General features: G+C 40.4%; 2 protein-coding genes across 4 annotated transcripts in view; one reads left to right on the top strand and one right to left on the bottom strand.

Moving 5' to 3' along the window:
* Positions 1-531, bottom strand: part of ccng1 (cyclin G1) — a 20,368-nt gene extending 19,837 nt beyond the window's left edge. Inside the window, exon 1 of the mRNA XM_052014693.1 lies at positions 404-531. Coding sequence (XP_051870653.1) covers positions 404-517 — 114 coding nt within the window. The 5' untranslated portion in view covers positions 518-531. The remainder of the gene's footprint in view (positions 1-403) is intronic.
* Positions 462-24,485, top strand: LOC127569792 (cyclin-I-like). Of its 3 annotated transcripts, none has more exons than XM_052014692.1 (7): positions 462-759; positions 7,903-8,055; positions 10,838-10,972; positions 14,977-15,051; positions 17,563-17,703; positions 18,643-18,873; positions 19,852-24,485. In XM_052014692.1, the coding sequence occupies exons 2-7, from the start codon at positions 7,942-7,944 to the stop codon at positions 20,272-20,274; spliced, it is 1,119 nt and encodes a 372-aa protein (XP_051870652.1). In that variant the 5' UTR covers positions 462-759; positions 7,903-7,941; the 3' UTR covers positions 20,275-24,485. The 3 variants fall into 3 exon arrangements, with proteins under 3 accessions (XP_051870652.1, XP_051870651.1, XP_051870650.1); XM_052014691.1 differs by lacking the exon at positions 462-759 and adding an exon at positions 1,797-1,983 and having other exon boundaries at positions 19,852-24,479; XM_052014690.1 differs by lacking the exons at positions 462-759; positions 7,903-8,055 and having other exon boundaries at positions 9,754-10,972; positions 19,852-24,479.

Below are 24,485 nucleotides of genomic sequence, written 5' to 3'. Positions count from 1 at the left end.
AACGAAGAGAATTTTATTTTAACATTGACATATCGTAACGCAGAAAAAAAATATTTTTTTCTTTTCGGTGAGCCTTGATTGTTATGTGTGAGATCGGGGTCAGAACAGAATATTTCTTTTCTGGCCCCGATCTCACACATAACAATCAAGGCTCACTGAAAAGAAGTGAGATTGTAAGAATATTAAAGGGAGGCTTTGCTTGTAACTGCACCACATTCTGGACAGGGCAATTAATTATTCACAAACTTGTAATTCATTATTTTCCATTGACTGATAGTTATCCAAGGAGAGGAAGTAAAATACAACTAGATGTCGTTCACACGAGACATCGACCGATCTCACAAAATGGATCGCAGCCTGAAGCTAATGTTCCCGATGTGAAAGTCTGCACGTAACTGCTTACGTGAAGAAACGAGGAGGAGCCGAAGGCTTTAAACAGGCTCAGCTGCCGTCTATACCGTAACAAAGGGCGGTTCCTGTAGAGTCGATCATTCTTTGCTTCCTCGATCGATTGCATTGAATCTTGAGAGCTTTTTGACCTTTCTCCTTGTCTATCACTTCTAAACGCGCCCGGACGATGCTCGCCTTTTTGGGGGAAATATTATTCCCTCTTACTAACCCACAGCTGGAGTTCTTCGCCGCGGGGACGGGTCCGACTTTTTCCCTTTGTTTTGGAAAACTCTGAGTGGAAGAACAAAGATGCCGAACTGATGGATTTGAGCGGGACGGAGAAAAAGACCGCTTCGTCTTGGGAAAGAGGTCAGTTACTGAAGCTTTCTGTTGCCCGATCAGAACTCCATCCCATACACTACCACGGAAGAGACAGAAGTCAGCAGTGGTCAAGGGCCCCCGAGCGCCCCTTCCGTTGCTATTGTGTCTGAATGTGTGCAGGACTATATTTTGCATGTTATACGTTTTGTTTTATTGTTTAAATCTACCACTACATTAATTGAGCTGCTAGTAAAACTATTTACAATACAATTGATCCTTCCTAGTAAACCAGGATATCGTTGTTATCAATGCACATTCTGTTGGTTTTAAAGATGTTTAAACATTTTTCTTAACATTGCTGGGGGGGGGGGGGTGGGAAGAAGTAGGGTTGAGATATCTTGGAGCCCTTTTGCTGTAGAGTGTCTGCGTTTTGCCTGAACTCAGCTCTTCACAGACTGGACATTTCTTCAAACGGCCTTCAATATCTTTGGGAAAACTTTAATTGGATGGCTGGTTACTTTTTAGGGACGGCAGCCCACGTCGCCAAACCAGTGATTCTCCTACGTACATATTTTACATTAGGATATCATGTTGCTCAAAATGCAGTTCATCAATCGCAGTAAGAGTTAAATCGTATTATGAAAATATTCAAAGCACTACGACGTAATTCTTCGACTTCATAGGGGTCGGGCTTAGACTATTTGTATAGCAGTCTCTCTCTGGGGCACACAAAAAGTTCCACTTGTTCCTATCAGTTGGTCTTGTGTGCACTCTGTAGATAAGGAGATCGCGTTACTGTATGTGTTACACCAGAACACTGTTTGCAATTAGTTTCCTTATTCTCGATTGCAACCAAGACATTGTAAAGTCGCAGCGATAGTGACAGATTAGCTTGCGTCATGTTTTTTAAAAACGCTCCTCTTCGCAACTTACTTCAGTTTGTCCAAAAGCGCTTTACAGCCAACAAACTGGGGAAGGAACACTGCTGTGATCTGGAGGACGAATGCACCCCTATTTTTTTTAAGTTACGTCTCTTTTTTTGGAGAAGTTGGGGGAAATCCACATTTGTATGTAAATGTGACTTCCGATAATGTTGACGGAAGTAGACGAGCCAGAATTACTGGAGAAATTAGTCAGGAGTCGGAGTCTTTGAAAGTCAGCCACAGAAGTTTTAATTTCTTGGCTCCATTGGAGTATTGATCCAGTCCGAAAGAGATTCAGCAGACTACCGCCTGGGATGAGACGGTTGTCCTATCGGGAGAGGCGAAACAGGTTGGAGTTTGGACTTTAGAAGAATGAGGGTGACTTTATTGAGCTATGCCAGATCCTGAGGGGCCGTGACAGGGTCGACGTTGAGATGTTTTCAGTAGGGAAAGAGTCGAACGTAATTACACAAGATATGGGGCCAGTCATTTAAGACAGATGCGTGTCGATTTTTTGTCTCAGAGGTGGTGAACCTCTGGAACTATTTAAATCTACCACTACATTAATTGAGCTGCTAGTCAAACTATTTACAATACAATTGGTCCTTCCTAGTAAACCAGGATATCGTTATTATCAATGCATATTCTGTTGGTTGTAAAGGTGCTTAAACATTTTTCTTAACATGGCTGGAGGGGAGAAGTAAGGTCGAGAGATCTTGGAACTCATTAGAACTATTTAAAATTGGAGGAAGATACATTTTTGAAAGATTGGGGAATTGGGGGCTGTGGGGATCTGGCAGAGGAGTTGAGGCCTGGAACAGATCAGCCATGAACATATTGAATGGTGAAGCTGGCTAGAGAACCAGGTGGCGGCCTCCTTCTACTTTCTGGTGTCTCATGCTGATTCTTCCCACTGGGCAATGGGCGCATTACAAATAATTTAACCCACAGAATAAACTTGGGCTGTAGCTACCTGAACAGAGAAATCAGAAGAGGCATGTTAGCTAGGGTTTGCCTCTTTCATCGATTTTGTTGCTAAAAGGACAATACCACAACATCAAATTGAACCACAGGTAAAGAGTCAGAGTATCAAAGCACGGAAACAGGCCCTTCAGCCCAAATTGTCCATGCTGACCATGGTGCCCATCAAGCTAGTCCCACTTGCCTGCTTTTGGCCCGTGTCCCTCTAAACCCCTCCTATCCAAATGTCTTTTAAATGTTGTTGTTGTACCTGCCTCAACCACTTTCTCTGGCAGCTCATTCCATATATGCACTACCCTCTGTGTGAAGAAGTTGCCCCTCATGTTCCATAGAAATCATAGAAAACTACAGCACAGAAAACAGGCCATTTGGCCCTTCTAGTCTGTGCCGAAACATTATTCTGCTAGCCCCATCTACCTACCACCAGCCCATACCCCTCCAGACCTCTCTTGTCCATGTATCTATCCAATTTACTCTTCAAAGTTAAGAGCGAGCCCGCATTTACCACATCAGATGGCAGCCCACTCCATACTCCCACCAATCTTTGAGTGAAGAAGTTCCCTCTAATGTTCCCCCTAAACCTTTCCCCTTTCACCCTTTCACCTTTTAAATCTTTCACCTCTCACCTTAAAACTATGCCCTCTAGTTTTTAGTTCTGCCTCCCCGGTTGAAGACTGTGTGTTCACCCTACCTATACCCATCATGATTTTATACACCTCTATAAGGTCACCCCTCAGTCTCCTACATTCCAAGGAATAAAGTTCTTCTTAAAGACTATCTATCAGTAATGCCTGCCATCCTTTTTTGCATGTGAATGGGGGCAACTGAGCCCGAGCTGGGTTTCTTTACAATTCACCCTATTTACCACCCACAATTAGACCTCTGAGAACATCATCGTACCATGATAATGTAATGCTGTCTTCAGGTAGCAGAGGAGGTTGTTTTATATTTGTTACTAATGCTTTCAGAAACAATTTTTAGGTGGTCTTTACTTTGGATCCTCTCTGAAGATATTTTTAGGAGTGTGTGAGTAGTTTTCTGGACCCCGGATATCATTTAACCAGTTGGAATGATATCTGCAGATGAAGAGAATTGATGAGGGCAGCAGAGTTGACATGTACATAAACTGAAGGTTGCAAAGCTAGAAGTCAATATCAGCTTTAAAACAAGAACTAGATATTGGGGGGGGGGGGGCGGTGACAGGGAGTGGGATTGGAGGACAAAGGAGAAAGAGCAGAAAGGTGAGAATCAGTTGAGGAAGTGGATGAGATCCACTGTCAGCTATGACCTGTGAGGAGTTAGACTGAGGCAAAAAGAATTCAGTCTCAGTTCTCACTGCAAATGATTTGGAGATATGTCTGTTCTTCATGTCCTGCCCCTCCCAAGGCTTTGGAAGTTAAGTCGGGTGCTGCTAAAGACATGCTATCCTCTTCTGTTAGTAAACAGGATGGTCTGTAGCATCCTCCCCCACCTACTTATTCTGGCTTCTGCCCTATTCCTTTCCCGTCCAGATGAAGGGTCTTGGCCCGGAACGTTGACTGGTTATTTCCCTCCATGGATGCTGCCTGACCTGCTGAGTTCCTCCAGCACTTTTTGTGTATTGGTCTGTAGCAAGGAACCTGTCCACTGCCTTGAAGATACGCAGGGGCCTCCTTTCACATTGTCAGTACAGTGAATTGCAATAATAGAAATGATCTCCACAGCCTGTGAAGGCAGTCCTCAATCGGAGAGCTCTGGTTCACAAACTGTATCCTTCCCAATAGCTACGACTGCTGTGCTGCTCTGCTAGTGATGAAGCTGGAAGTCCTGAAGTAAAACAGAAAAAGCTGGAAACACTCAGCAGCTCAGGCTCTGGAGGGAGAAATAGAACTCGTGTATCAATGTGATGATTTTTCATTAGAGTGTACAGAAGCAAGTAGAGAGATTACAAAGCAACAAAGAATCTGTTGGAGGTTCTGCCTGGAGGTCGATGACCAGTGGTGTTCCGCAGGGATCTGTTCTGGGACCCTGCTCTTCGTGATTTTCATAAATGACTTGGATGAGGATGTGGAAGGGTGGGTTAGTAAGTTTGCTGATAATATTGGTGTTGTGGATAGTGTAGAAGGTTGCTGTAGATTACAACAGGACAGAATGCAGAGCTGGGCTGAGAAGTGGAAGATGGAATTCAACCCGGATAAGTGTGAAGTGATACACTTCGGGAGATCGAATTTGAAGGCAGAATACAAGGTTAATGGCAGGACTCTTATCAGTGTGGAAGAAGAGAGGGATCTTGGGGTCCACGTCCATAGATCCCTCAAGGTTGCCACACAGGTTGATAGTGTTGTTAAGAAGGTGTATGGAGTGTTGGCCTTCATTAGTCGGGGTATTGAGTTCAAGAGCCGCGAGGTGATATTGCAGCTCTGCAAAACTCTGGTTAGACCACACTTGGAGTATTGTGTTCAGTTCTGGTGGCCTCATTATAGGAAGGATGTGGAAGCTTTAGAGAGGATGCAGAGGATATTTACCAGGATGTTGCCTGGATTGGAGAGCATGTCTTATGAGGATAGCTTGAGCGAGCTAGGACTTTTCTCTTTGGAGAGGAGGAGGATGAGAGGTGACTTGATAGAGGTGTATAAGATAATAAGAGGCATAGATCGAATGGACAGTCAGAGACTTTTTCCCAGGGTGACAATGGCTAACACGAGGGGGCATCATTTTAAGGTGATTGGAGGAAGGTATAAGGGGGATGTCAGGGGTAAATTTTTTACACAGAGTGGTGAGTGCATGGAATGCACTGCCTGCAGAGGTGGGGGCAGATACATTGGGGACATTTAAGAGGCTCTTAGATAGACACATGAATGATAGAGAAATGGGGGGCTATGTGGGAGGGAAGGGCTAGATAGTTATTAGAGCAGAATAAAATGTCGGCACAACATTGTGGGCCGTAGGGCCTGTACTGTGCTGTAATGTTCTTTGCTCTATGGATCTGCTGGAGGATCTCAGTGGGTCGAGCAGCATCTGTGGGAAGAAAGAGATTGTCAATGTTTTGGGTCAAAACCCTGCCTCAGGACTGAGAGTGGAGCAGGGAGATGGCCAGTATAAAGAGTAGAAGGGGAGTGGTGGAATTGGAGTCCGAGGAGGGACGAAAGATGTTAGGCAGGTTGTGCCAGGTTTGGAGGAGGGGTGGGGGTGGTGGTTGTGGGAGTTGGGAGGCAGTAGGAGGTGAATAATAGATGCAGGCAGATAGACAGACACAAAATGATGAAGCAGAGAGCAAGGAAGGGAGTGTGAAGGCTGGAGACAGCTGCTGGAGGGAGAAATTGCAAAAATGGGGAGGGCAGGAAAGAACAAGAATGAAAGGCCTGTGATAAGAGAAAGATGGGGGTAATTGAAAGGGGTAACGATGCAGGGCAAAATGGGATGGGTAAAGGAACAAAACATGAGTGAAGAGAGCATTAAATGGTAGAGTAATCACCAACAGCCACTGAATGAAACATTGCGAGCAATGGTTGTGATGTGACATTGTTGAATATGCAAGCTAAAGGAGAGGTGGTGTTTGAAATTCATTGGACGTGTTTGAGGTGAGGGGAGGGGAGGGGTGGGGTAGGTAGGGAGTGAAGCTAAGAATGAAAAGAACCTAACTCGAAGCTTGGGGTCACGTTTGCTGCGTCATTCATCTCCACGGCTTGCCAGTGGAGCAGCTGCCTCTCAACTATTTAAAGAGAGAAATGCCATTGTGCAAATACCTAAAATGATCTGGAGATGCATCAGAAATTTGGGAGTCACACTGATCCATTCTCCTGCTCTGCCAATCAGTAAAACGTTGGCCGATCCTGCAGCCAAAGTATATTAAAGGAATCAGAGGATTTGGGGATAGTGGTTAAAACACTATCAGCCTCTGTCTTGAACTTACTCAACAACTGAGCATCCATAACTGAATGTACAAATTTCTGCTCATCTCAATCCTAAGTGGTTAACCCCTTGTCACAAAACTCTGCTTCCTAGCTTAAGACTCCTTGAGATAGACAAAGCAGCCTCTTTGGATCTACCATGTAAAAACCTTCTCAGAATTTTCTTTGAATTAGTGAGATTATTTCGAGCGAACAGTCAGAGACTTTTCCCCAGGGCAACAATGGCTAACATAAGGGGACATAATTTTAAGGTGATTGGAGGAAGATATAAGGGGGATGTCAGGGGTAAGTTCTTTATACAGAGAGTGGTGGGTGCATGGAACACACAGCCAGCAGAGGTTATGGGGGCAGATACATTATGGACATTTAAGAAACTCTTAGATAGCCACATGAATGATAGAGAAATGGGGGACTATGTGGGAGGGAAGGGTTAGATAGATAGTCAGCACAACATTGTGGGCCGAAGGGCCTGTACTGTGCTTAATGTTCTATGTTCTATTATTTTTCATTCATCTAAACTCTTGTAATGGCAGCAATCTCTCTGCAAAAGGCAAACTTATCATTGCCAGAAGCAATAGTTTTTTTTGATGCTTGGCAAATTAAAGTGATTGCTTCCCATCTTGTATTTGTATTAAGATATTGATTTCTTTTTGGACCTGTTCTTGAAACCAACTTGTTGATTTCACTTTTTTGTGTAGATTTCTAGTTGGCCGTTGGGCCGAGAATGGGAAAGGGGGCAAAGTCATGATTTTAAGCAGACAGCATTAAGCAATAATGCAATCAATCTTGAAAACTTTTTTTTTCGCAATAGGGGAATTTTTGCCAATGCAGAGTACAGGAGCATTTAAATGATTCTAGATAACTCCATATGCCAATAAAGACACTGAATTTAGTGGATTGATATCCATGGGTGGTAAACTGTCTAATCATGTTGATGCAGTAGGAATGTTAGAGGTGGGTGGCCAATGATCCTCTGTATCTGCCTTTATTTCTGCTCTGGAACTAGTGACCTCAACGTTTATTAACAATTTGTTAATCAGAATCCAATTATACAAGATTCTAAATGTGGGTGTCAAAGTGACCTGAATGTGGGCAGTGCTTTATGCTTGGGATAGGATACACATACCTGATAAAGCACATACTTTTTTCTTTGAATTGTGAATTAGTTTTGCCTTGAGCAAATGAATCATGATTGTGAACCACTGAAGAACCACCATCTCTGTCACTGCCATCATTTCTGGGTATGTGAGATTCTTAAATTGTTCAGTTGCATGTCTGTGTACTCACAACTCATAGCGGCTTTAGGCCTGTGGAAGCTGACAGTTCATTCTTACAATTGGTCTCTCGTTATTGATACCCTTGTACAGACTGCTTCAAGATAAATCTTTCTGTTCTAGGTACTTGTGCCTGGCAAGCTGGCCTGCCCTGTTGGTGCCATGAAATGTCTTGGGCCCTTGGATGGCCAGAGGCTTGCTTTCCTCCTTGACGTTGCACTCTCCAAGGAGGCCAAATTATGGAAAGTGCCTCTTTTCAGGACTTGCGGTAATCAGGTAGCGTGCATTTTGGCATATTTCTGTGTCAAACTTAAGATCTTGTCATATATTTCTTGGAAGCCCAGCTGTTGTAGAATATGCAACTTAATTCTTTACAATTTTGCCTCTTTCATGACATGTTCATTATATTTTAAAACTCTGATATCACATTGCTATTTTTCTCCATTTTAAAAATAGCTTTTCATTTGTCATCTTATTTTGACATGGGCAAGGTTTTCAGCAGGATGTTGGTTATCTATAAAATTGTAATTGCAGTTTCCTACACTGATGTCCGGAACTGGGCTGAGAATCAAACCATTTGTGCTAGAATCTAGATGACAGACCTGACCAGATTGGTGGCAGGGAAACAAACTATCTCCTATTTGAAGAACTTTTCATGGTTCCAAATGGAAAGAATGTTGGACAGGTTACCTGGAGGATTGTTACTGAAAATGCTTTTGTTTTAATTGGGACATATTTCTCAATTAATCTATCATTGATTAAATCTCATCTGTAAGACCCAGAGGTAACTCTCAGGTGGATTTCTTGGCAGTATTTTGAAGGGAAAGGCAATGTGGAAGTTCTCGGTTTATCCCTCAATCAGTATCACTAAATGGGATTAAATAGTCAGTCCACATTGTGCTTCATGGGATCACGCTGCACACAATATGGCTGCTGCATTTCCAAGTTACAACAATGAACGTATAAGCCACTTTGCGATGTCCTGAGATGTTAAAGTATTCCATATAAATGCACTTTCTGAAAAATGAAATATTGCTTTGTAAATTGAAGGCCTGGATCTTGGTACACAAAATCTTTTAAAAGGTTAGGCTTCTGTAATCTGCATCTCTGCCCTTCCAGCAGAGCTGCACCAGAAGCTGGCCATCCAATGGGCTCTTTCTCGGCCCCTCTTGCCTCTTTCACTAATACCTTAATTCTGTTCACTTAGGCTAAGTTCTAAACTTGTCTTAACAGTGCTTTATATTTTAATTCTGGCTTTTTTTACCATTCAAATTTTCAAACAGGGTATGGTTACGTATTGCTGGCAGTAGTAGCAAATTGAATGAGAAACTCAGCTGGTTGCGCCTAAATGATACTGCAGCTTCAGCTGAGGGGCAGATGGATGGTTAAATGCAAAATTACTGTCCGAGTTACGTCACAATGCATTTAAATCATGAAAAACTATACCTCGCTGTTCAACATGATATGTACTAACTAATCTCACAGCAAGTTGTTTTATCGTTGTAAGTGTACAATCAATTTTATCAATGATGAAATTATTAATTACTGCCAATCAACCCGCTAGCATTGAAAATTGACTATTACCAAGTGTTGATGGAGATTTTAAGAGCAACAACTTCACTTATTTTTCTTTCTCTCTCTTATTACAAACATTTGCACTCTTTTAGTTATCAATTGTATCTGATCTGGCATTGAATTTACCCTCTCTAATCTATATTTCTTCCTCAGTCTGACTCAGAGATTGCCCCATTCACTCAGGTCACAGAATCCCTAATTCTTTTGTGACATTATCAACTAAATTCTTCAGTAAATCATCGAGCAGTATTGTTTAAGCTGAAGGGTGTAAGGCTAAGCCTAACCAAAAGCAAATATGACTAGGTGTTCCACCTAGCAAAATCTAGGTCAGTGTGTTCATTTCGCTGAAAAAAAACTTATTCAAGCAACAAATTGTACTTTTTTTTGTATGCTTTAATGGAAGAAAAGTAGTACATACTTAAAATATTTTTGCAACAAATACAGTGGCTAAAAAAATTGGAAATCCAAGATAGGACAACACCATGGCAGTAATTATTACTAAATATTTCTAATAGTCTCCTTTATGGAAGTATTTCTTTAAACAAAGATTTAACTTTTCGTTCACTGAATGTTAACTGCTAATGGGGAACTGTGCAATCTATTTTTGTTGAATGCAACTGAATTCCTCTTTTTATTTATGGCAGAAAACTAAAATATTTTGAAAGCAACTGCCATAAAGGAACAATTTTCCCCAAAAGGTGCCTTTTGGTTGAAGGCAGCATTTTATAGTTCCATTTCCCAAAGGATAATTTGTAAAAGCTTTTCCTGAGGAAACCAGACATGGAATGGTTGATCTCCCTCCCTGGATGGTGGGCTTTGATCCCTGTGCCAGTCTCAAGGAGATTTGGTTGTGGTTATATTCCGTGATGACATAGGAAGCTATTCTGCACATCTGCCAGCTCGCAAAGCATTTCCATTTCCCCTAACTAACTTTTGCTATTAGCCTATTCTCCCCACATTCCCAACAACCCCCCAACCCCCAGATTCTGCCACTCACCAGCACACCAGGGGTGACTTTTGAGATGTGGGAAGAAACTGGAGCACCCAGAGGAAACATGGTCACAGGGAGGTAGTCCTAAGTCCACACAGACAGAACCAGTGGTCAGGGTTGAACCTGGGGTTATGAAGTAGCAACTCTGCTAGCTGTACCACTGGTCCTATGCTTGCAGGCCTCATTCTGATTGCAGTCATGTCTCCAGTCAGACACATGTCCAGCCAAGTCCTCCTTGATGTTGCTTGTTCTTTCTCCTTGGCAACTTTGTATTTTTAAAAAGCTGGTTTTGGCCGTGGCTCATAGAAAACGGTAGTCCAGTGTCGATCATAATCAGTAACTCTGATAGATGAAATGTTCAGTGCCATTCATGATGCTGTATTACAAAATAAAAATAGCAGTTTTTGCTTTCTTTTGATTTTAGCAATTTTTCTTTTGTATGTTGGTGTCTTTTGGGTTTCCGATTTGATAATTATCCTTTTTTTTAAGCAGGATCCAACTATAAATCCACTGCAGCGGGAGAATGTGGTTCTGTGGCTCAGAGACTTGTGCTCTAAGTTTGGATACTACCCTGAGACCTTCTTTTTTGCAGTTAGTATTCTTGATCGCCTCCTAGCATCTGTCAAGGTAAGATTTATTTACCCAGATGTACCTGAGTTATTAATTTTACAAATTGCCTTCTTTATTATTTCCTTTGTGGCTTTTTACTTCAATTAAAATGTACTCATCTATGTTATCCATTACTAACTCCTTCAAGTTAACAGGTATCTGATTTGCTTATGTTCCTTTTACACTTGCTTGAAGGTAAACCATCCCCACTGAATTTCCAATTAGATTATCAAGTGGGCTGTCAATACATTTCCTCCTAAACTGAAGTGTTTTGATGGGAATAGGATAGTAACCATGGCATTTGTGGCTGATCCAATTGTATTTTGGCTCGGTAGTGATCTCTAATATGTTGTAAGAGGATTTGGCAGATGTTATATTCCTCAAATTAAAATTGGGAAGATTTCTTGTGCACCTTCTAGTGGCCTGATTTAGAACAACATAGGTAACCTTGAAATTCTTAAAATGATTCCTTTTTAAAATGTATTCAGTGAATTTAGTCTTTAATATATTTGTATGGTGAAGAATGTGATTTGAGATTGTGATTTGAGATTTGTTATTTCAATTATCAATTCACAGTCAGATATAACATCCTTTAGAGTTTGCAATAAAACTCTCAATTATGTGAATTAACCCCTGTTTCAGAAGAGAAAGTCTGCTGCATCAGAGTAATTCTCTACTACAGGGTTTGTGGATGCTCAGTTACTGAATATGTTCAAGATGGAGAACTGTAGAATGTTGGATACCAAGGGAATTGAGAATATGGGCACAGGGCAACAAGTGTAGTTGAGGTAAAAAAAAAATCATTCATAATAATTTATCAAGAAATGATTGCATTCAATAGAAAAACATACCATATTAAATAGGAGCAGAATAGGAAGGACTATAAGAAATACAAAAAGATGGATAGAATTACTGTCTGTAAGGAGTTTTGTACATTCTTCCTGTGTCTGTGTGGGTTTCCTCCGGGTGCTCCGATTTTCTCCCACATTCCAAAGACGTACAGGTTAGGAAGTTGTGGGCATACTATGTTGGCGCCGGAAGCATGGTGACACTTGCGGGCTGCCCCCCAAAAAATCACAACACAAAAGATGTATTTCACTGTGTGTTTCAATGTACATGTGACTAATAAAGATCTTATCTTAATCTACAGGGAAATGACAAATGTGCAAGGATTACAGAGTGGTGATATTGAGTGATTTTAATGACCCAAATGTTGATTGGAATAATGTTAAAAGGAAAGACATGGGAGGAAATTTTGAAATTGTTCAGGAGAACTTCCTTTTCCATGACTACATCTGGATCAAGGGTCTAAGGGGGCATCGTAGCATAATTTTTATATTAGTAACAGAAGAAACTATCTAAAGCAGAACTTCTAACTTGGGAGAGGGCTAACTTCTGTAGGGTGAGATGGGATTGAACCAGGGTAAATTGGAACCAAACATTTGATAGAAAAAACAGTGACCGAATAATGGGTGATCTTTGAGGTAAGGTCTCATGACCTGATGAGGTACATTCCTACAAAAAAAATGTAAATGAGTCAGAACCAGGGAGGCATGGTGGCCACCAGCGACCCATCTTCAATCCTGATCTCTGAGGCCTTCTGTGTGGAATTTGCACTTTCTCCCTGTGACCGCATGCTATTCCTCTCAGTAATCTGGTTTCCTGAGAGATTCCAGAACTATGTAAATTGATAGGTTAATTGGCCACTGTAAATTGCCTCTGGTGTGTAGGTGAGTGATTAGAATCTGGGGGCGAGTAGGGGAAGTTGATGGGAAGGTGGGGAGTATTGGTATAAATTGGTTCTTGATGGTCGGTGTGGACTCCATGGGCCAACAGCCTGTTTTCATGCTGTACCTTTGACTTGGATGATAGAGGTGAAACAAAAAGGGTATATGAAGCAGTTGAGTGAATTCTTCAACTGAGACCCAGGCTATTACAACTGGAAAATGGAAATGAAACTGAATTAAGGCTGGTAAAAAGAATATTGCAGTTAAATGGTAGTAAACGTATAAGGGAACCTACTAAAAAAAACAAAAGTTGGCTCCTGGTACATAATTAGTTAGCAGGAAGGACCTATTAAGGCCAAAGAAGGTGACGTGCTTGGAGATGCAGGGTAGATAAGAATACTCAATGAGTACTTTTTATTGATGTTTGTTAAGATGATGATGCTGACAAAATCTTGGTAGAAACTGAGATATTGGATGGGATAAAATTAATTGGCAGGAAGCTAGAGAAAGGCTGGCAGTCCTTAGTGGATAGGTTGCCAGGCCTAGATAGCTTGCATTCTAGATTGCTAAGGGAAATGGAAGTGGTGGGAGCAGAAGGGATTGTTCTAATCTTCCCTAGATGTGGTTAGGTGCCAGAGGATTGCAAAGTGTCCAATGTGACATGGAGACATAAGAGACTGTAGATGTTGGAATCTGGAGCAACAAGATGCTGGAGGAACTCGGCAGATCAGGCAGCTTCTATTGGAGGGAAATGGACAGTCAACGTTTCAGGTCTGAAGGGTCTCGACCCGAAACGTCAACTGTCGATTTCCCTCCACAGATACTGCCTGACCTGCTGAGTTCCTCCAGTGTCTAATGTGACACCCTTGTTCAACAAAGGGAGAATTAGTGAAAGCTTGGATTAAAGCAAATTGATTTAAGGATAGAAACCTCCATAGTGGTCAATAATAATTTTTTTTTCAGATTAGAGGATGGTGGTCAGTGGTGTTCTTGAAGAGTCAGCATTACATCCACTGCTTATTTTAGAGTAAATCAATGACTTGGATATTGGAATATAGGGTAAAGGTTCAAAATTTGCCAATGACACTGAACTTGGAGGCATTATAAACTGAGTTTATGAATTGACTGAAATATGACATAGATAGGTTAGCAGAATGGATAGAGAAGGAGCAAATTGTATTTAATGCAGAGAAATGTGAGCAGGTGTGTTTTGACAGAAGAGAGGCAGTCTAGGTTTAATGGCACAGTTCTAATGTGTGCAGTGTTCTAATGGGACTTGGTGTTCATGTATTTAGATCTTTAAAGGTGGCAGGACATATTGAGAGAGAGTAGTTAGCAAAAATGTGTGGGATCTTGGGCTTCATAAATTAGATATTGAGTGCTAAAGCAGGGAAGCTGTGCTGAATCTTTTATAAAGCTCCCATCAGACCATAACTAGAATTTGGCATGGAGTTCCCATCACTACACTTCGGAAGCTATGAAACCACTGGAGAGAGTGCGGAGGAAATTTATTAGAAGGTGTCTAGGGTGAGGGATTTTAGCTACAATGTTAGCTTGGAGAAACAAGGTCATTCTCCTCGCAGAGGAGATTAAGGGGAAATTTGATAGAAATGCACAAGACTGTTTATAAGGTTGGGGAAAAGGATCAGGGGACATAGATTTTAGGTTTTGAGCAAGTGATACAGGGGATGGGAGGAAAAAACTTTTAATGGAGCCTTGGAGAGACTTGCATATTGTGTGCAGTTTTGATCTAAGAAAGGTAGTAGTTGCCATAAAAGGTTCACCACTTTGATTCCTGGGATGCAGGACTGTTATGTAAGGAGAGAATAGGTTGACCAGGCCTGTAACCACTAGAGGTTAGAAGAATGAAAAGGCACCCCACTGAAACAGACACAATTCCAAGAGGCATGCTCTGGGTCTAGAACCAGTGGTCACATCCTCAGTATATATGTTTAGACAAGAGAAATTTCTTCACTCAGAAGGTGGTCATGGAATTCTCAACTTGTGGAGGCAAGGTGATAGATTTCCAGACAGAAAGGCATCAAAGTGTTTGGGGAGAGAGTCGGACTACATTACCAACCCAAAGGATCAACCAATGATTGTTCTGAATGATGGAGCAGGCTCAATGGGCTGAATTTTTTTCTGTTTTTCTATGTTTATGTATTTAATTTTTTTTAACAAAGCCACTTCTATTCACTAACTATTTCCTTATTTACATCATGTTCTTAAGTAAATGAAAAGTTTGGCACTATCTTTATTAAATTACATCAACCTTTTAATATGTAATTTGTCCAGGCACAACCAAAGTATCTTCGTTGCATTGCCATTTCCAGCTTGTTCATCGCAGCCAAAATCAATGAGGAAGATGAGGTTTGATTTTTTTTGTTCTTAATAGCTATTAATGAGCTGACACTAATATAGTGGACAGAATGGCCATTTCATGTGCTGTAAAATCCCCTAATTGTGCAATATTCCTTCATACAATTTAATATTAGCTTTATTTCACTTGATGTAACATTTTTGTTGATGTTTTGCAACCATGAGTTTGTATTGCATTGTTACATTACCTAATAACTATACTTGTGTGTAACATATTACTTAGTTATGCCACTTAATGCATTGTTTTATCTAGGTGTTCCTGTGTTAAGTTGCATCCATATAAAATGCCTCAAACACTGCACATTTTAGAACCTCCAGTCTTATTGGCACCACTCTAAAGTTGTGGAATTAGAGGACTGTAATCATGTCAATTCTTCAACTATCATTCCCATGTAAGGAGTGAAAATAAATGCAAATTGGACAGTACATCAGATTTTTGGGGGCTATGTGCCCCTTAAAACAGTTTTGTTGCATTTACCGGATGATAATTACTCAGTCACTGCCTTCGATAGTGTTTATTAGTTTGCCTGTGTGGATGAGATATGCTACAAATGTTGTTGATCATTGTTTTTGGTTTGGTTCCCCTCTCCTCAGATTAACTCTGTATTTAAACTTGCTTAAATTTAATGTGAATCATATTTATACGTCAGTATCTTGGGTGCATTATTGCTGATTAAGGGACGTGGTTGTAAATTTAGGTACAAAGATAATGGAATTATTGAGAACAGATTAATCGATGCCAAGGTTTGACTGAACACGAGCTGAAAGGAGCACCCATGGATAATATGGTGGTTTTTCCTGGACTCATTAGCTGTCATTGACCTTCTAGGTGGTGAATGTTACTGGTGTGGGAAGGTACCAATGAGAAGCCTTGGCAAGATGCACCAATGCACCCTGTAACTAGGTCGCTGTGCAGCGATGACCAACCAATGATTGAAGGAGTGGATGACCAAGGTAGCAGGGCTGCCAATCAAATTAAAGCTGGCCTGGATGGGGTAGAGCTGTCCTGTTACAGCTACACCCATTTGAACAAGTGTAGAATATTTTTCCCCACATTCGTGACTTTTGGCTTGTAGGTGGAGCACCTTGAGGGATTGAGAAGGTGAGCTTCTTGTCATTGTACAAGCAAATTCCAAGCTGCTGTGGTAATCAATGACACTTGACTGATTCTGTTGTTTCTAGTCAATAGTAATCCCCAAACACTTCAGAGGGATAGTTGGAAAAAGTTTGCCCACGTCAAGCAATGCTGTTTGGGTCCTGTTAGAGATGGCTGATGCCACACATCAGTACCATATGAGCCCATGTCTGGATGTTGTCTAGATCCAAGCATGTATTAGGACATAGAACACTACAGCACAGTACAGGCCCTTCGGCCCACAACATTGTGCTGACATTTTATCCTGCTCTAAGATCTATCTAACCCTTCCCTCCCACGTAGCTCCCCATTTCTCTATCATTTATGTGTCTATCTAAGAGCCTCAAATGTCCCTAATGTATCTGCCCCCACAACCTTTGTAGGCAGTGCGTTCCACGCACCCACCACACTCTGTTTTTAAAAAAAAAGCTTACCCCTGACATCCCCCTTATAACTTCCTCCAATCACCTTATAATTATGTCCCCTCGTGTTAGTCATTGTCGCCCTGGGAAAAAGTCTGACTGTCCACTCGATCTATGCCTCTTGTAGACCTCTATCAAGTCACCTCTCATCCTCCTCCTCTCCAAAGAGAAAAGCCCTAGCTCACTCAACCTATCCTCATAAGTCAAAGTATTGTTTCAGTATCTGAATTGCAGTCAGAACAGAACACGATGTAGTTAACCTTCCTAATTCTGAGCTATGATGGAAGAAAATGCATTGATAGACCAGCTGAAGAGAGGTGAGGCTCAGGTACTTTACTTTGCAACATAGTGGGTGAGATGATTTCTCTGGAACAGACACAAGGATCTTGCTTTCCAAGTAGCCAATGGAGTATTTTCCTGATGGTCCAGTACATCTCAGTCACACAATGTCAAACACTGCCTCGATGCCCAGCTGCAATCACACTTACTTTATTTTTGGAATTTAACTGCTGGGTTACAATGAGGAATAATTTGAGTAGCAGAGTCCCAATTGAGAATTGGCACACTGGTATTGATGAGTTATGTTTGATAACAATCAGTTTATTTCTGGATAGAATTTAACTATAAAACTCTGGGGTAATGTGCTGGCAGGATTGTATAAATAGATGAGAACACTTTAAGACAAAAGTATAATTTTCTAAAAGCATTTTCATATCCAAATGACAAATAGACCATGTGATAGCCCAACATGCTGCTGCAATGTGTTACCCTGGCTCGCTCTTCCATTTAATGCTTGTTTTACATTTTAAGCAAAAATGTTGAATCAAAGGGCAAGTTTCGTACAGCCACCACATCTGTAAAACTGTTCATTAAACAAAATAAAATCTACAAAAAAAAAAGGACATTCTGTGCAGAAATGGCACTTATTTATTAATTATTTCATAGGTCACACTGCTAGTAAAGGACCTCACAGCAAAGAGTGCCAGCGGCTGTTCTTCTAGTGAGGTGGTGAGGATGGAAAAGATCATACTGGAGAAGCTGCAGTGGGACCTTTACACCGCCACACCGGCAGACTTTTTGAACATAGTAAGCATTCAGCAGTTGGGATTTCAGATTGTGAAGTAATATGTTTGAATTGAGATGCGTTCGGACTGGTACAGGAGCATCAGCATTTTAAAATCAGATTTTGTATTTTTGTGCTATTGCCACAAGTACCTGTGAAGCAGAAGCATTATCTACATGGATACTGGTTTTTAAGAATATCTAGCAATAGGCATGGTTACAGTTCACTGTAAAAGAGTTGTTCATGGTGTTGGAGCTGCAATTCATGCTGTCATTTTTAAAGTCTGAAGAGGCACTAGGAAGGGGGCAGGGCATAACTTCTGCACATGCACTGGGCAATGTAATACAGTGATGATAGACTGCCATTGAAAACAATCAAACAGCATGTCTTTGCGCCCTTGAGCCAATTTTACTCATTACACATTTTGGACACCTAGATCAGATCATTTCTGATGATTAAACAGGTATGTTGGAACCTCCATTATCCACATTCCTATTATCTGCCAAGACCTTTTTCCCTTCCTTGCATGAGATATCATTCTTTCATTACTTATTTAACTTTCTAGTCTTCATGAATAAAATGGCAAAATTGTTTCTTTCACTTCTCTTTATACACTGGTCTTCAGTCCTGTGCCTGGTTTATTACTGCATCACAAAGTACCAAGTACTGAGGAGCTTTAATTATCCATCACTTCCCATTATTCATTGCAACCTCTTCACATGTTGGATACTGGAGGTTCCTGTCTGTTTTTAGTGGAGGATTCAAATTCCCAGATTTCCACAGATTTGTCTCAACATTTTTTTGACACCATGGAAGCGGTTTGGTTGACGTCCTCTACACATGGGGGAAACTTGGGTACAACCTGGTTAGATTTGTCTTGCAGATTGCCAGGGGTAGATGATTCAGGCTATTGTTTGTTTGCGCCCAGGGTCTAACCTAAACCTTTTGTTTCCATTGTCCAGTTCCACGCCATGGTGATGTCCAGCCGGCCCCATCTCCTTGACCAATGGCCTCAGATGAAGCCCTCTCTCCATGCTGCACTCTTAACCAGGCAGCTGCAGCACTGCATGGCCTGCCACCAGTTACTGCAATTCAGAGGCTCCACGCTTGCCTTAGCGATCATCAGCTTGGAAGTGGAAAGACTGACTCCTGACTGGTTCGCTGTTACAACTGATCTGCTAAAGAAAGCACAGGTAGGAGCAAGTCTCAACATTACTGATCTACACATGTACATTAACAGTTGTTCAGCAGGAGGTCCAAAGTAGAAGTGCCTTTCTACACTTGTGTTAAGTCCCAAGGCATCATTTTATTATTCATTACATTAGTAAAAGCTTTAACCAAACATCATACATTGGAGAAGATGCATTTGGCTTGTATCTCCATATAAGCAGAATATACACAGCTAAACAAAGGATAATGGCAGGTAGGTCACTTCTGCTCACCAGCAGCTGACTTCCCCTCCACATATCCCTGGTTCACACCGAAAGGGTTGACGAATGCCCTTTTTCTCCATATGTTAATGTCAAAGTACTTGAATAGGTAAACAAAGTGCCCTCCTGGAAAATGATCCTTTAAAAATAAACCAAAGCCCTGCTAACTCAACAGTACCAGTAACTCTCTAAGAACCAATGGGTAACATAGCAGCTGATAGCTTGACATTAACATTGACATTCAAGCCCCCTTTCACACCCATGAAGAAAAGCCAAAGAAAAGACACACTCTGGTCAGTAAAATATTAAATGCATTGAAACTCAGTGGAGCAAAGGAATTAACTATCACCAATGCCTTCATATTTGAGATGTCCTCCTACAGTCAAGCATTCCACCAGCTTGCACAATCCACATGGATTATAAAATACGGTTAAGAATATCTTCGGAAAAAATGCAAGTTGAGACTCCAGTCAATAAATGCATGCCTCCTGTTGATTAGAAATTTAGCTAATGTTGCAAGCTAAACTTTTATATCAATTACTCCTTCGCTTCTATATCCCTTTTAATTACATAGTAATAACTTGAACAGCATATTATCAAGTAACGAGAGCTGGTGCAATGCAAAAATATTTATAAAGTAGACTTGGGCAGAGAAGATTTGTTGGTCTCAAACAGTCTAGAACAAAATGTAAACAATAAGTAGTTCATTTTAAGACGTAAACTATTTGCTTTCTCTTTCAGATTCACAGCTCAGCTTTTATCTGCTGTAGAAACATTGTGGAGCAGCAATTATTACTGCCCACATTGGCCTGGGATCCCAACGCGGTCTATGTCTTTGATCCTGCAAATTCAGTCATTGAGAGGCAACAGTGGGGAAGAATGTTTTACACTCATTCTGGGAAATGTGATCTGAAGTCTGATTCACTCACCAGTGGGAAGCTATTGTCCAGCCAACGAGCTCCTATCAGCAACAGTGCCACTCCAGTTAAACCAAATGAGGCAGAGGCAAGTCCCATGTATGGAATGCAGAGTCTGTCCAGAGATACTCTCACTGCAGCTGCAGAGGGGATTAGTGATAGCAAGGACATCGATTCCAGCACAGCTAGTTCACAGCTGGTGGAAAATCCTTCGCCCTGTCCCCCGCTGCAGCCAGTGGATGAGTAAGTGGCCAGAATTGGAGTTTACCAAATCATAGTTCATTTTTATTTTAAGTTGTAATAAATACAAGGGTAAATGAGTGCACACTCAATGACAAAGCTGTGCTCAAACTGGCACATTCCACTTCAGGACTGTTTGGAAATGAGGGGAAAAAAAATTCCTATTACCAGATCTGTAGTAACAAAGTGCCAAATTCCTCCTCCACCCTAAAGATTTTTAAGATATCTTTATTAGTCACATGTACATCGAAACACAGTGAAATGCATCTTTTTGCATAGTGTGTTCTGGGGGCAGCCCACAAGTGTGGCCACGCTTCCGGCACCAACATAGCATGCCCACAAACTTCCTAACCCGTACGTCTTTGGAATGTGGGAGGAAACCTATGCAGACACGGGGAGAACTCTTTACAGACAGCAGCCGGAATTGAACCCAGGTCGCTGGTGCTGTAATAGCGTTACACTAACTGCTACACTACTGTGCCACCAACAACTTTGGGCCAAGTTTATACGTCTTGCATAGAATAGCTAGCCCTCCAGTGAAAATGATCAGCTAAAAATTAAATGTAAAACATCAAGGTGGCAACAAAAAAAACAGAACATGTTTCTTACTAATCTTTAGGCTGCCTGTCCCATGCCTAAAAGTGGAATATGGGAAGCTTGTCTTCTGCAGATTATCAATTGATGTCAACTCCCAGAGACAACAGCACATTTTAGAATATTTCCTTTGTTTTTCTAGTGGCTCACGAGGGCTTTGCATCAATTTCTGGGGTGAAGGTGGTATTTGGACTTTATACTTAAAGCTGTTCAGTACCAATGGTTTATGAACATCATGGGTTCCACAGGGGGCACTGGGAGGATCAGTCCCCACAATTAATCAAAAAGTACATTAGAATCTGCGTGTTGAAGCGTGCCCCTCCATGCACAATCAATTTAAATGACCAGGCGTTCCCCTCCTCATCCCCTCATTACAACTGATACATTTCCCACATTCCACAACTACACAATTGTGTAGTCTCATTCCTGCATATTAGCTGAATGCAAATTCTCCACAGACCAGAACAATCAAGCAATGTTTCAGAACATTTTTAAATTGCATTATAAAGCATTACTTGCTATATGTAAAAGTGTATGGTTTGATGGTAGCACAAAAAATAGGATACAATCTGTTTTTTCTCCCTCTGAGTAATTTAGTTTTGAGTAAGAATCTTTTGGAAACAGCCATTTACCAGCAACAGTGTGCACTTAATAGTTTTTAATAAACTTTAAATATTTAATGCTTTTCAAGCATGCATCAAAATATAACTTCAGAGCTTCCATGAAGATGCAAATCTGGATGCAAAATCCGCTAAACTTACAATAACAACTTCAATCTATAGAGCAATTTTAGTGGCAGGACCAGCTTTGAACACAATGTTCTTCAAGCTAGTGCAAAAGAACACAGCAATTGCATTTGTGCAGTTGATTACTTTGTATTCCATCTTTTGTATAGCTTTGGCCAACATTGGAAAATTTCACTGTTAAGGCTCCAGTACAAACTAACAAAATCTCCCGGAGACAGACTGCAGATGCTGGAATGTGGAGCAAAAGAAAAGCTATTGGAGGAACTCAGCGTGTTGAACAGCATCTGTGGGAGGAAGGGAATTGTTGGTGAGTCGAGATCCTGATGCAATGTCTCAACCTTAATAGTTGACAATTCCTCTTACCCACCTCCCCACCTATGATGCTTGACCCGCCAAGTTCCTCCAGCAGTTTGTTTTTCATTAGCAAAATTTCCTGCCTACTGTTTTAAAAAGATACAGTGCGCTACCTCCATCTGGTGGCCATTGTCTGCAGAAAATGTATGTCATCTGGCTGCATTGACATTCTTCCTTTGGCAACATAACTAGAAGATGGGGAGCATTATTTGGCCACCTTGGCTCACAAACCCACAGAATTCTGAATTTCTGTGGTGCAGGCTGTTCTTAAATGCAGGATTTTCACCTGTGCTAACTTTATAGTCTCCCTTCTGTGTTTTGATCACCCTTTAAAGAAATTCTTGCTATGTCCAAAATTTATCTTTTGAGCCTTGACTTTTCATCGGAACCATTCAACTAACTTTTGAAAACTTATGTAAATTTTTCCTTCAAAGGCTGAAGAATTCCAGTCTATTCCATTTTTTTCCTATCACAACTCTAATATCGTTAATTGCTATTCTATGCAGCTAGTGCTTTCTCCCAGTGGCTAGAATGGAATAGTTTTCAGTGTGACCAGAGAAGTCAGTGGTTTGATTGGAACCTGATCCCTATGGTTTGAAAACACTCCAAGGCTCTTAGGTTTCTACTTACCTTGTCAATTGTTCTATCAGAAGTACCCATCTCCTTTGGTACACTGTAATTTGCATTATAGCATTATAGATCAATTATGTCTGTGCTTTTCAAGGTGTTTCAAGAATCTCATGGCATTTGAAGTTGAGAGTTTAAAATTTTCATGACAGTAAGTAAACCAAAGAAATATTTTTAAGTTATTTGCCTGAAGCACAAAAATTCACAAGATATAAAACTGAATTTAAACTTTTTAGAGGAGATATATTACATTGTATTTGATCATAGTGAGAAATAACTAGAACTAATGAGTAGAGGAGAAAATTCTACTGCTTTAATAAAAATGTATTATGAAATGTGCACTTAGTGACTCAACTTGTCCTGAAAACACATTGGATAATCTTCAATTCAATTGACATTTAAAAATAAAATCAGATCACTTTGAAAATCTTAATAAAATGTGCAATTCTTACCTTGGCAATAGAGGTTTTAGAAATTTTCTGAAGTGTAGCAAGCACAATATTTACAGAATATTATTAAAAGTCACCAGCTGTTATTAAAATATCTAAAATTTATTGTAAAAGTCTGGGGGAAAATCTGTCAAATTACTATTGGCCATTAATAAATACTGCTTTCAATTAGTGCCAGCAATGCCATTTTGCAGAAATCTCCAATTACTGAACATAATGGTAAGACTTATATAAAAATAACAGATCTTGCATCAAAATGCATTTCCCATAACGTACTGCTATATATTATGACATCCTCATTTTATAATGACAACTGTCACAGAATGGAGACCATAGATCATGTTGACCATGACCTTATCATATGGCGCAGTGGTGCTAAATGGCCTACTCTTGCTCCTAGGTGTTCTGAAGTAAATTGAACATGAGAAATACATCTCAATACTTTTGAGCTCCTCAGCCTATATTGCAGTAGCAGCTTGTGGTTTTGTTTCCCAAATTGCTTTATAGTTGCAAATGTTTTTTTTCGTATTTTAAATTTTTTTTGATGAACAGTTGGAATGGTCTTAAATTTCTATCTATGACACATTCAACTAGTATTTTTATTCAAATGTAATTATAAGCTTACAGAAAATGCTCAAGTGCTTCTGCAAAGCTTTAGTAAAAGAGCATTAATCTGACATAGCATTTTGAAATTTCTCATGATGTAATTACTATTTACAGAATTTTCTGAACACGGTAAGAAAATTCATTTATCCAGCATGTAACCTAACATCAAGGGGCTGAAACAAATTAAACAGCTGTTTCCTTTCTCACTTTGAATTGTTTAGTCACCCTCATGACTGGGTAGGGAACATGTACAATAATGAGGATGTGTGCAAGATTAATTCTTTACATGTTTTAAAGGCAGCTAATAAAGGTCCTACTATTGCAGACAAGTGTTTCAAGCTAATTGTAACTGTAAAATTACCAAGAACATGCCTTGGGTTGATTGTTCCCTTTCAAAGGAGCATCCTGCTAGCAAAACCTCACAGTAGTGAGAAAAATAGTGAGGTGGGGAGAAACAGAATTTAGCTGGTTATAAATGCAATACATTTTATTGGAAAATATACAATGTTTCTGCAGTAGGATCAAAAAACTTTATACATAAATAAAAAATAAGCTTTAGCATCCTTTAAATACTGTGATATTGATACTATTTAAGCAGAACAAGTATTTTGTATTCTTGACAGTTTCTGCACTAATTTTACTGTTCAGGGTACAAGACCCAGCACTCTCCATTTTAGTAAATATGTCCTATTCTGTATTCATATTTTCTAAGTTAATACTGAACAGTTGATACTGAGCAAGATACTGGAAGTTCTTTACTGTTCCTTAAGGAGCTCTTTTCTAATTTGAACAAGATGTTAGTAGATTTATTTGAAGTAAATAAAACATATTTTGAGAATGTC

The sequence above is a fragment of the Pristis pectinata genome, chromosome 4 (assembly GCF_009764475.1).
Source record: "Pristis pectinata isolate sPriPec2 chromosome 4, sPriPec2.1.pri, whole genome shotgun sequence".
Taxonomy (NCBI): Eukaryota; Metazoa; Chordata; class Chondrichthyes; order Rhinopristiformes; family Pristidae; genus Pristis; species Pristis pectinata.
The sequence above is the reverse complement of the archived record's forward strand: the minus strand, read 5'-3'. Positions and strand labels throughout refer to the sequence as shown.

What these genes read in the sequence shown, in the direction of transcription:
- LOC127569792 (XM_052014690.1), top strand. Translation starts at nt 10,700, where the DNA reads ATGTTCAGTGCCATTCATGATGCTGTATTACAAAATAAAAATAGCAGT. An exon ending in GCCTCCTAGCATCTGTCAAG is followed by an intron (nt 10,973 to 14,976) that starts GTAAGATTTATT and finishes TAATTTGTCCAG; the next exon opens with GCACAACCAAAGTATCTTCG. An exon ending in CGGCAGACTTTTTGAACATA is followed by an intron (nt 17,704 to 18,642) that starts GTAAGCATTCAG and finishes TCCATTGTCCAG; the next exon opens with TTCCACGCCATGGTGATGTC.